The sequence below is a fragment of the Gavia stellata genome, chromosome 16 (genome assembly GCF_030936135.1).
Source record: "Gavia stellata isolate bGavSte3 chromosome 16, bGavSte3.hap2, whole genome shotgun sequence".
Taxonomy (NCBI): domain Eukaryota; kingdom Metazoa; phylum Chordata; class Aves; order Gaviiformes; family Gaviidae; genus Gavia; species Gavia stellata.
This window is the reverse complement of record NC_082609.1, coordinates 20,941,837-20,954,861: the sequence shown is the minus strand read 5'-3', so window position 1 is coordinate 20,954,861 and position 13,025 is coordinate 20,941,837. Positions and strand designations below refer to the sequence as shown.

The 13,025-nt window shown below is 41.6% G+C and overlaps 1 protein-coding gene across 1 annotated transcript in view; it reads left to right on the top strand.

The window, feature by feature from the left end:
* PCDHAC2 (protocadherin alpha subfamily C, 2) overlaps positions 1-11,347 on the top strand; it is a 50,484-nt gene extending 39,137 nt beyond the window's left edge. Inside the window, exon 4 of the mRNA XM_059825612.1 lies at positions 11,037-11,347. Coding sequence (XP_059681595.1) covers positions 11,037-11,347 — 311 coding nt within the window. The remainder of the gene's footprint in view (positions 1-11,036) is intronic.
* Positions 11,348-13,025: the final 1,678 nt, after the last annotated feature.

Genomic DNA, 13,025 nt, shown 5'->3' with positions numbered 1-13,025 from the left:
ATGACTCTAAATGATCATAATATCTGGATTTACCTACAACCTAAGAAAAAGTCCTCCGAGTGTGGACCTCACAACCACCTGAAAGAGCAAAACTATTGCTGCAGCAGGGGAAAGGATGTGGGGAGTCTTCGCAAGGTCACCTCCATTTTCTCCTCGGAGAATGTTTAAAGCATTCTGAAAAATAGAGAAATTGTGTAGCGTGCTTATCCAGGGGGCTTATCATATTGTATTAGCAGTTACTTATCACATTTAATTAAGATTCCTTTTGAGCTGATGTGAAATATTATTAACTGCATTCATCCCATATCAGTAAAAAGGAATAATAATGGGATGTGATCCTAACAGGAGATGATAGGAAGCTGCTAATGTGACATACATATTGTGGAAGGGAAGAGGGCTGTGACTGCTAGAGTCTGTTTTGAGGCCTGTGATGTCTTCAGTTTTATAACCCCTTCCTGTGGAAGGTATTAAAGTAACACACCTCTTAGGGCAGGTTGCTGGCTAACAGTCACATCAGTGAGCATCAAAATAGGCATTGGTTAGTATTTAGTTAATTGGCTTTCAGAGGAGGAGAAGTTTGCAGAGGTTCAGTGATAAACTAGTCAGAGTAGGTCAGCTAAAGGATTTTATAGGTCTAAATTAATTTCATATACCTGTATGGTATAGTTTATTTTTAAAAATAAGAAATCCCTTGAGGATAACAAAACCCAATTAAACTAAACCGTAATAGTACACTTTCTTCCCCTTTGTGGTCCAGACAGAGAAATGCCAGTTTCAGCTTTCATCCATAAAATAGCAGTAGAATTATCCCTTTATTTGTGATCAGAACCAGAAGGAGCCAGGGAACAGGTTCCAGCACTGAGGTTCAGAGCACGGAACCACCTTCAACATCTGAGAGACAAGGCACTGCATTTTCCACTCTCTGAAGCTTTGTGTGGTTTTTGAAAGGAAGATCCAAGCAGAAAGCGTCACACTGTAGTCATCTGGGCTGGAGATTACAATGGTTTGGGCTGCTGGGGTGGGAGCCATATACAAGAGGAACAGTTGAAGCCTGTAGGCTACACATAGATGATGAAGAAAGAAAAAAGAAGTTTCTTTTAAGACCATTTCTTAGGTGTCCATGATCCATTACTATACTATGCTTTCTAAGTGGTGAAGCTCAAACAGTCATTCATGTTTAAAATAGACACCTCTAAAAGCACTGAAATAAATGTGTCCCTTTTTCTTTCACTCTTCAAGCATCCAATTAGTTGGTTAAAATTAGGTTCTGCTTCAAAAGACTAAAATTGATGCTTCACATTTCCATAGTTACTGTCTTTCTATTAATTGCACTCAGTTAAAAAGTGGGGATTCTCTTTTGCCTACCAGCACTGGGCTTGGCAGCCGTACTGGGCATTTTCCTCTTTATGCACCAGCAGTAATATGGACTGTGCTAAGGTAAGTTTACCTGCAGGAGGTTTTCACAGCTGTAGAGACTGGTACTTGCTAAACACTTTTGTTGAGGGTAAGCAGAAGGGACCGAATTCAACTGAATTCTCTTAGGAGTGTTCACTCTCCAAGGTGGACACAAATGAAAACGAGCTAGTCCTGTCCAGGACATACAATGCTAGGAGAACATCTAATCCTGCCTTCTGTCTTCCCTTCAGGTAACCTGAAATCCCCGACCTGAAATTTTCCTTCTTTGGGGAATCAGTCACAGCCAGCCACCGAGATGGGGGCTGAGGCAGAAGGTGTCTGTAGTGGTTGTAGACAGGAGTCCAAGCTGCTGATTCTGTGATCACCCCATAGAAGCAGAGTGGCCTCCAGTGGCAGGAGGTGACTGGATAGGTAGCGCATCTGTGCTCGTGGCCTCAGGTTGATGGCTCGTCTAGGAGAGAGCAAGGAGGGGGTGTTGGCTGGCTGCAGAATGCTGTTACAGGCTGCGGCAGCAGCCAGGAAACACTTCCTCCTTTTCACCTTCACAGCAGGATTTATGATGGTCTGTGAGCCTGTTGTCTTTCACGTAGAAGTGCTTTTATGTAAGAATTAAATTATTTTTTATTTAAATTTGACAAAACACAGTAACCAGAATTGGCTTTCCGTAATACAGATTAAGCAGTGCGCAGCCCTGTTCCTGTCCTCCCGACATTCGGATCTTTGTCTTCTGCAATGACTTTTGCTCTCTTTGCAATATTTCATGTCTTCATATAACAGAAGCAGCACCCGCACACAGCACCAGTCAGCTGAAAGCAGTTAGAATGCCACCTCCTTTCTGGTCACATCCAGAGGGAGATTTGAGCCACAAGTCAGACATCCCAGTTTTTAAAGATTTGTCTCAAAGACCACCTTTTTGGGATGTGTCACCTAGCAGTCCTAAAATCAGCCCTCAGCAGAGGCCTGGGTAGCTGTCTGCTGCTTCCAGTCAGTTCAGTGTAGGGCATTTAAGGAGGCTACCTAGCACCTGTTTTGACCTGAAGGCAAAGAAAAGCCTCTTCTGTGGTGGAGGTGGGGTGGGTGGCAGCGAGGCCAACCCACCGCAGGTCCTCAGGGGAACATTGTCCCCAGGCGCTGCCCACACCACCTCTCCCCTCTCCCTTCCCAGGTACTGAGGGGCACAGCAGTCCCCCCAACACCAAGTCCAGTTTTCCTGCACTGTTCACTGCCCTTTACCTTACTGTTTGCATTAAAACAAGGGCAGAAGGGCTGATGCTCTAGCTGCCCGCACTATATTTACAATGCATTTATAAGATGAAAATCATCTGGGGTTTTTTTTGGCTATTTTCAACTATGAACTCCTAAAAATGGTCACTGTGGGCCTGCAGACATGGTGAAATGCCCAAATAAAAATCCATCTACCTTACATTGCAGGAGCAGTCTTTCCCTAACCACTCTGCATGCCATACAAACATTCAGATGCTGCATCCCCCAGAGTCCAGTGTCCAATTAGGGCTGGAAAGATGATATGGAGCATCCTGGGTGTGTGCTCATGCTGTCTCGGTGATGCAGCAGATTAGTCCTCAGTTTGTTGAGGAAGAGGTTAAAGATTGTGCTGAGCAAGTACTAACAGGTGCTTTACAAGACAAATTCTATGGGTGGGAGCAGGACTGGGCACAAGTAGAGCCCTAGAAGGATGTTACCTGAGAAGGCTGATGTTTTTCTGGGAGGAAAAGCCTCTTTCAATGAAAAGAGAGTGAGAGGAGCTTGGGGGCTGCAGACACTGGGCTCTGTTTTCTTCTTCAGCAGCTGTGAGAAACCACTTAGCCTGTGTTGTGCTCTGGCCACAGCAGGCTGTGGTAGCAAGCAAATCAATTTTTGCTTTCACATGTCTCAGAATATGCTGGCAGAGCTATTTGGTAGCTGAGACAAGTGCTTTAATACACAGCCATGTAAGACTCGTTTCTTATAATGAGATAGATAATCTCTAATATTTAAATTCCGTTTCAATGTCAGCATGGACAGTAACCTGAGACTGAGCTGGAAGTGACCTCCGTGCCGCCCCTGCTTTGTATTGGGATGTTGGAGCAGCGGGGGGTTACGGATTTCCCACAATATATGTGCTATAATTACCCCGTTTAATGTTACTGACTTTAAATCCAAGCAATGGATTAAAGATACAGGCTCCTTGGTGGGGAGAAGTTTTCATTTTGTTCATTCCTCCTGTCTCTGAATCATTAGTGCAGAACAGGTTAAACAGATGGAAGGACAGAGTGTGAGAATTATTTATTCTTTTTTTTTCTTTAAGACTCCAAATTGACATAGTCCTTAGAGATGCTTGGGATTGTTTGGCAAACTGATATTTAAAATGGTTCAACTTTGTTCTGACTCATTTCTCCATCTTTCAGTTCAGTATCTGTCATTTTATCATGCTGATGATGGATTTTTATTTGCTTGCTTTGTTGTGTTGTTGGTTGTGGGCTTGGGTTTGGGTGGGGGGTTTTTTTGTTTGTTTGTTTGGGTTTTTTGGGGTTTTTTTTTGTGGTTTTTTTTGTTTGTTTGTTTTAAAAAAAAAAAAGATTAAATGGGCATTTTAATCCCAAAAAGGCTTAGGGATGATCAGTGAAGCCAGAATGTCCTCAGAGAACTTCCAAATGACACAGAGAGGATTTTTCAGTGCACGCTGTTTGCATTTGATGTGCTGTTTCGGAATCAGTGCAGAATGTCAGACTCTTTATAACAGTGAATATTCATTAAGCCTGCCAGAGGCAGAAGCTGCCGTCAGTACAGCATCAGTGGAGGAGGCAGGGAAGAGAGAAATCAGGTTAATGACTAGCTTTCTCTGCAATTTGCTTCCTGCTTATTGCCTGATCTCAGTTTTAAATAAATGCATTTAATTAATGTGTTTTGCTACTCTGACCTGCGGACAGAAGGGGCTGTGATTAATGCTGGGGTATTCCTAGTCTCACGGTGGCTTTAGTCGGCATGATCTGGTGTCAAGAAAAAAAAATTGAAAAATATTTCCTTTAAACTTAATAATAATAGATGCTTTGATTGAAAGCTTTTATCTAAATGATCTCCTGAGTCCATGAGCCATCAAATTTTTAAAGACAGGGGACAAAGTGGCGAGAGGGGAGGGGTGGAACAGAGTGAAAGCAAGCTGCTGTCTTGGCTGAGCATGTCACACAGTCAAAAATGGCTCTGCAGGGAGACAGAGCTGCACAGAAATGCTTTCCTCTTCTCCCCCTTGAGCAGGGGCACATCTGTTCTAACACGAGTTAGCCTTCTTCTGACAAAGGTTCTTTAAGAGAGCAGCAGAGACATGGGAGGTAGAGAGGGTGTACATGACATGCAGAATATATGGCCAGCTCGCATTATGAGAAGTAAGCACAACCTGTTCCTAGTAAACACCAGATTGGAACTGTGGGGCTATACAGGGACAAGAAAAAAACATGTGGCCTCCCCAAAAGAGAGAAAAATGTCAGTGAGGTAGAAACTGCAGTCTTAGCCCAGACCTGATGGAATATCGATTCTTGGGCTAAGTGATGACATGTTCTGTGAGCAGGGATTTTGCCCCAAATTTAGCAGGCATCTCAGTTTCAGACTGTTTGTACCCATCACTCAGCATTTCGACTTTGTTCCGCTTACAATTCAGCTGGGCTGGTTTTACAAGCTGATGAAAGCCACCCCAATTGAGTGAACTCACACATGCCGCATCTGAAAAGACAGTACTGTAAATCCCAGTGACAAACCTGTTTCAGTGTTCTGCAGCAGAGTATCACTCAAGACCTAAACTGTACTGGTGTTATTGCTGTCATAATTAAGATGTGGCCTTTTAAGGGGTGGAAATGGTGCAACCATAATAGTATGGCTGAGCTTTCTCAGGTATTTCTGAACAGAAGATGCCAATGCCTGCCTAAATGAAAGTCCTATGAAGGGATTAGGGCTGAGAAAGTGGTCTCATCTTGGAAATAGTTGCACAGGATTTTTGTGGCTGTCACTGTTAAAGAGGTTAGTTTCAACCTTCTTTTTTTTTTAAATACTCTGCCATGGTCATTAGTACAACATTCCCCAAGCCATAATGCTGCTTAGCTTGCTCCTGAGGGTGGAATACAGCTTCTTTTGCACTAGCCACCCAAAAGTTAGCTGTCTAGTTTAAATTAGCTGTCTGGGCTTTATCTGTAGTTAAAGAAGCAAAGGTAATACAGCTCCAGCTGAGAGGAGAGGAACAAAGAAAATTCAGTGCATCTAAAAACAGGTGTTTAAGCTAGGTGGGTTGAACTGCCTTCTGAGGGTGCCTGTCTCTCTTTATAGATTGTAGCATGAACTAAATTAGACAGTTTAGATTGGATGCCTACTGTTTTTGGTGACTGAATTTAGAAAAGGAATACCTTACTCTGTGGATGACATCTAAGAAAAAAAAATTCAGGTGCCTACAGCTACTACAAGCTAAATTTTAGGGACCCTGTTCCTTGTAGTAGGTGCCTGGGCTCCCTGCACGGAGCACGGGGAGAGTTAGGTACCTCTGAAAAATCTCTGTGCTGAGCTCAGGACTGCCCAGAGCATAAGAGCAAGAAGCTCTGTGCTCAGCGAGATGACACAGCTCACCTGCAACCTGCTCCCTCTCCAGTATCTTGGAACCTATGACATCCACATGACACTTTCTATCTGACAATGTGTAGGAAATCAGGTGCTTTCAGAGCAATTAGGACTTGTTGAATAAGTGCCTATTGAATGAGATTTGTATGTTTTTCAAGTCCTGTGAGAGGTAGAGGGCTACCGTATATGACCTGTAAATGCCTTTGGAAGAGAAAAAAGTAGTTAGACACCATAGCCCACTGCTTCAAGCTTTCAGATAGGTGATTTTAGGATGTGGGGGTTTTTTTGTATGTTGATCTCCCTGTGCATTTCAGACAACAGTCACTGGATAGAAAAAGAAGTATTTTAAAAGACAACCTAGAACTGCTTTCCTCCCAACTAAATACATGATCTGCTCAACTGCAGAGTCTCTGTTGCTCTAGGTTCCATTTAAATTCCACTGAGACACTTGCATTTTAGCGAGAGCAGGAGGAAATGGAAGGGGTGAAAAGTTCATCTCCCATTTTAGCACACAGACACACAGGCAAAGAAGCATCAGGAGCTGCAGGTGCAGCCTAGATTTTGGGTTCTGCTGCATGCATGCGTTTTAAAAATAAATCATTTGGTCATTGAACATGAAGACTGCCGTATTCCTTGAAAATAAAGCAAAGGGGCAGTCTCCAAAGTAATCCTTTGAGTTACACCAGGAAATGGCTTTTATGTAGGAGCTCTGGCAAAAAAAAAACTGTGTGGCTGTAGAAGAAGTGTAATGTTTTAAATTAAGTGTTATAAATATAGCTGGCAGATTTGCTTTATTTAGATTTTCCTCTGTTTGATAAACAACTTTAAAGCATTCAATAAGACCCAGAAAATATGCAAGAGAAGTACTTCTAATCCTGTTAAATGTAGAATAGCATCTAAGTGGAAATTTTTTGTTGTTAAATTCCTGCTGATAAGAAACAGAAGAGATGTTTAAGGAAGCTTGGGAAACTAGGTGGTAAGTGACATTTATCCTTGATCTGAAATGCCTAAACATACAACTTTGTTAATACAGCTGAACTGTGACCTCCCAGCCTGCCAATACAGATAAACACACATGTTATCAGGTAAATCACGCAGAAGGGAAATTTCCTGAGGACACTGTTGAAGCCCTGCTCGTAGGAAATGATGGCTATTAACTCATTAAGTTCTGTCTGTCTCTGGCTTTTTGTATGTGAGCTCTCCACACAGCTGTAAGGATAATTAGTTTCCTTTGGCTTAGTGAGTATTAAGGAGTATTAAAATGCTTAGTTTGTACAGACAACAAACATATTCAGGGGCTGGGAAAATAAAACACACAGAAATGCAAGCAAACCCCCTTAGTCTTTAGCTTGACAGAATCCTGATTCCAGGGTAGATACGATGGGTTTGTTGTGTTCAGATACATTATGTCAGATGGCTTTGTGATAAATGTTACTGACTTCATCTGGTGAGTGGATTTGTCTAGGCAGAACCAGATTAAGGGGTCAGGATCCTGTTCTGAATTAGATTTCAATAATGCAGACGTGTATGTGCAGCCTGTTAGACTGGCAAGACTTTTCATGCAAGGAAAAAGAGATGCCGTACCTTAAGGATACCCTCTATTCTTGCAAGTGACTGTATTTGTGTGGTAAAGTGGATAATATAAAGTCACTGTCATTGTCTCAGGTCCTGTCTTCATCCTAATACCCTCACGTCAAAATGGCACGACCACACACCACGTTGTTTCAGCTGTGCTGGGGCAGCACTGCAATCCATGGAGTGGTGTAACCCTGTACACTTCAAAGCAGTTTTTGGAGTATTCACTGCTACAGAGATCTCCCCAACCAGAGCAAGGATGGTTCAAAAATGATTTGAGGTCACCTTCAGCTGTTTTTTTCCTGCCAGGAACAGGAAAAGAGCATTGGGTCTGGGCCAATGTTATCTGGAATGAATATTGCATGGGCTTGTTGGGAAGCAGAAAGGATTTATTTGTCAAATAGGGCTTAATTTATTATGTACAATATGAAAGCTCACAATTTTTATTGCTGGAGAAAGACAATTGATTAATAATTTGGAAAAAGTCCAAGACACACAACATTCACCTTTGTAATTTAGCATCTCAAAGAAAATAAAGCGATATAAAAGGTACCTGACCAAAATACTTTATTAAGCAGAAATGAAAGCTGGTTCATATTCATGCGTTTAGTATGAAGAGGCTTGCTAGGACATTGCTATTAACCAACAACAAACATAAAAAATCTGAAGCTGATCGTTAAGAGCTTAGGAAATTTACAGAAAATCTACAACTGATAAAATAGAGGAACTTCCACATTAATAATAACTTCAGAAAAGATATTTGAGACTAGGGAGGCTAAGGTCACTAAAACAACTTCAGCAGTTCCTGGAAAGAACATGAAGTCAAACCTTCATCATTAAATACAGTCTTAGGGGAAAAAGAAGTGTACAGGCTCTTCTAATTCTTGATTAAACACCATGTTGTAAAAGCAGTCATATCACCTCCATTACAAAGATTCCATGTGCCAAACCTATTACATAGATGGTTTCAGAGACAGTTCCAATGTGTCATGTATTCACATTTCTTCGCCTCTGTAACGTGGACGTGCTGCGGAAGTACGGAAAAGCTTAAAAAGGAAACGTGCTTTCCAGCGGTGTTTATTTTGCTGCCAGGCAAGAGAAAGATTGTCAAGCAACAGAATGTGTTCTTTAGCTTTTGAACCAGGAGACCTTTATGTCTGCACACATGACATACATTTTGTTTCATAAAATAGAAAATTGTATGAACGTTATAGAAGATGAAGAATCATGAAAGAATAAGAAGTATAGGAGCTGCTGTTCATTTAATGAAATGGCTGCTAAAGTAAATGCAGTATTCTTCATTACTGCTACAGGGGTACAGAGCAGTCACTGGCTGAGGTTTACTGAATAGCATCTTCTGGTCTGGCAAAACATTGGAGATCTCCCTCTAGATTGTCTACTTCGTTTTCTCTTCCTGCCCTCTTTCACCAGTGGGAGACCTAGGACTTCTCCATTTCTTCTCCTTTCTGTGCCGTTGCCTCCTCTTCCAAGGGGTATGGAGTCCCTCTCAACTGGTTTTCTAACCCTCCCTTGTAGCAATGCAGATCCCATCTTTACCTATTCAACTGGACAGCTCTGATGCAGAATACACAATGCTGAGACTTCATCAGATCAGTGGTATTGGCATTTTGGGGGCGGTATTTCAAGAATTTCTGTGTGGCTAGGGGTGTTACAAGTGTAACAGGTCCTATGTTTGTGATACTGCACTTTGAGAGTGTAGGTAAGAATGTTTTCATCAGGTTTGAGGGCTTTAGCCTCAATGCGTAAGCATTGAGCTTTCCCCGATCACAATCCTTTAAACACTTAAAATGATCCACTAAAATGGATATGCTGTTCCTATTCAAAATTGGGAGTTATGTAATTTACAAAGAATTTACAAAGTTTTATAAAAAAGAAAACAGCTATGTTTTAAGACTTTCTGTCATAGAAGAACCTGATTTGTGTTGCATCTCATTATGCTAGAAAATTGTCCTTGTCAGGATAACATACATAAACATTTCAATCTGATTAGCTCAATCTTGGCAAAATCATGGAAATAAATTTAAAACTTGCTTCATATTGCAAGCCTAAAGCTTGGGATAGAACTTCACTTTATATCTGCCTGTATAAAGTATTGTGATCTACCATTCTACCATATCAATTCAAAGAACCAGGAGTTAGTCACCAGTCTGGTGTTTTTCAGACTTTATGTTGTGATACTACAATAAGAAAAAAGAACATAATAATGAGGACTTTCCCAGTTTGAGAACTCACTGCAGCATTATTTACTTCTGAACCATTTTTGACAGCTTACTCCAAAATAGGCACCAGCCCTTTCTGATTTCCCATTTTGCTTTGTCGTGGTTTAACCCCAGCCAGCAAGTAAGCACCACCCAGCCGCTCGCTCACTCCCCTCTGGTGGGATGGGGGAGAGAATCAGAAGGGTAAAAGTGAGAAAACTCGTGGGTTGAGATAAAGACAGTTTAATAGGAAAAGCAAAAGCCATGCACAGAAGCAAAGCAAAACAAGGAATTCATTCACTACTTCCCATTGGCAGGCAGGCGTTCAGCCATCTCCAGGAAAACAGGGCTCTGTCACGCGTAACGGTTACTTGGGAAGACGAATGCCATCACTCCAAACGTCCCCCCCCTTCCTTCTTCTTCCCCCAGCTTTATATTGCTGAGCATGATGTCATGTGGTATGGAATATCCCTTTAGTCAGTTGGGTCCCAGCTGTCCCAGCTGTGTCCCCTCCCAACTTCTTGTGCACCCCCAGCCCACTCACTGGTGGGGCGGGGTGAGAAACAGAAAAGGCCTTGACTCTGTGTGAGCACTGCTCAGCAGTGATGAAAACATCTCTGTGTTGTCAACACTGTTTCCAGCACACATTGCATATATACTATATATGCATATATACTATATATGTGCTAGTTGGCTCTCAGGTTCCTCTCTGGGATGCACCAACTCATTCCCTCCACAAGGAATCCTGGACACAGCTGACAGGATGGTTTGCTAAGATATCCAGCATGGATATGCATACTGCCAAGGCTGACTCCCCATGCCCTGGACATTCCTCTAACCCTATCCCAAAACACTTGACACCCTCAAAAATACCCTTGCGCCATGCAGTACACATGCTTGTGTTTCATGCTATAAAACACTACAGTGGGCTGCATCACAGCGATCTCTTATTCCATGCACTTCAAATTCAAAATTAAAACAGAGAACAACTGTATTTCAAGGTACAAGATGGGATCCAGAGCACGTTGGGCCCAGCAGCATAGGGAGTGAGTCAGTGCATTGAGCAGCCTGGTCAAGAACCAGTCGATAACACCCAGATGTGCAGCCAGGCAACCAAGAGTCAATGTAGAGCCAGGCTAACGCTATAGCTTTCAAATAGGAAGCTGATACTCACTGAGTGCTTGTATTTAATGGTGCTTTAAGCTTTTTTTGCTATTTTGACTTTTTCAGAACCTGAGGCGGGAGAGGTGTCCCCCCCAGTGGGAGCTGGTGTGAACAGCAACAGCTGGACCTTTAAATTTGGACCGGGCAATCCCAAACAAGGTGGTCCTGGTGAGTTGCCAGACAAATTCATTATCCCAGGATCTCCTGCAATCATCTCCATCCGGCAGGAGCCATCAAACAGCCAAATTGACAAAAGTGACTTCATAACCTTTGGCAAGAAGGAAGAGACCAAGAAAAAGAAGAAAAAGAAGAAGGGAAACAAGACTCAGGAGAAAAAAGAAAAGGGCAACAGCACCACTGAGAACAGTGACCAGTGAGGGGTTTATACTGAAAGAACCCACTTAGCCAGTTTTTGTAATAATGGCAGATTTCTCCTATGTAGCAACTCCCAACTTCTTCTTACTGTTAAGAAATTTCCTGTATGTACAGACTTGAGAAAATCAGCAGGAAATTCACAGTGTCTGTCTGAATTGCTTAACAGGTTTTGTCTTAAAAGCTTTATTAAGTCTGGTGTTAACTCTTTTTCTCCACTCTGGCTTGTTTTCAGAATCTAAAAAGCAGACACAAGTTTCCTTTCTCCTACGCCGAAAAGGAGAATCTTCACAGTACAGCCAGTGAGAGGTTGGACTCTGCACTGTGGTTCCTGTGCTCCTGTCTTGATGACACTTACAGGACAGGTTTAAAAGTTTTAATGTTGTGCACCCTCTATCTGATTGGAAATATTTGTGTGCAGATGTCAGCTAGGTGATATGAGCTCAGATTATAAAATGCAAGAAGAGCTGGTAAATATGCAGCAGAGGAAACACCTAATGAACACAAATGTTCAAAGATGTTCAGGCTGGGGAGGAAATGTCTGAAAGGAGATGACCAGACTTTTCAAGTCTTGAGAAGTCACTGTGTGGAAATACTGAGTCCTATACATGACGTATTGTACACAGTCCTGCAAATAAAACCTCACATTTACAGCTCTTGAAAATACCATAAATTTTATCTCTTACCAAGCAAGCCATTGGGAAAATTGTCCCTTAAAGCCCTGCATTACCCTGGCAAGGCTAGCCCTCAGAGTGTAAGAAGGGCTGGGCTGACATCCCAGGAATGTAACCGACTGCGATGCTCTGTGTCCCTATTTCCACTCTTAACATTATTTTGCACATTATGTCTCTGAAAAGGTCAGAGTTTTTCCACGACACTTATGCAAAAGAGAGAAAAAAGATAAGTTAACTATGCTATTTGTTATTTGAGATATTTATTTATAAAGAAATATAGCTGTAAATGTTAAAGAAATATGATGCCCTTTAACCCAAACAGAAGTCAATCTAGAGCCATTATAAATTACAATTGCTGCTATTAAAGTGCTTTAGAGAAATTGCCTGAAACATCCGTATTATATCGGCCACTTGCCAATAACAGCTTTATTCTGTCGGGTGACTTGGGGGCTGCCTCTTGCATGTATTAATAAATACAAGAATATCTTCTTTTTTTTTTTTTTTTGCATTAATCTGCACTTTGAATACACCTTTGCAAAGAAACTGTCCTAATATGAAGAAGCAGAAGCAAACTCCTCACACAAATGGATTTACTAACCTGCTAGCTCTGTGCAGTATCTTGGTGTTACCTCCCACACAACCTTTTCTGATTTTAGTTTTACTTTTCTATGAGATTATGAATTTCTGATCCTACTAACCCTCATTATGTAAAATTCAAGTACTGTATGTATGCTGTATGCTCTTATAAGAATCCTGAAATATTTATTCTGTGCTTGTGTATGTGAATGTCAATGCAACTATTATTAGAGTGGACTTTAAGCTTTACCGTTGAATGTAAATTCATTATTTCTTTTTTGTACACTTGTGGAAAAGTGGAGTAGTGTTAATTTTTTAAGCCACTGTTGATTATCAGTTTTTTGTGTATGAAACACGAGTAAAATATCTTTCTTAAATCAAGCCATGCATGCGTTTTGGGATTTATTGGTAAGAATCTGTGAAGCTAAAGCTC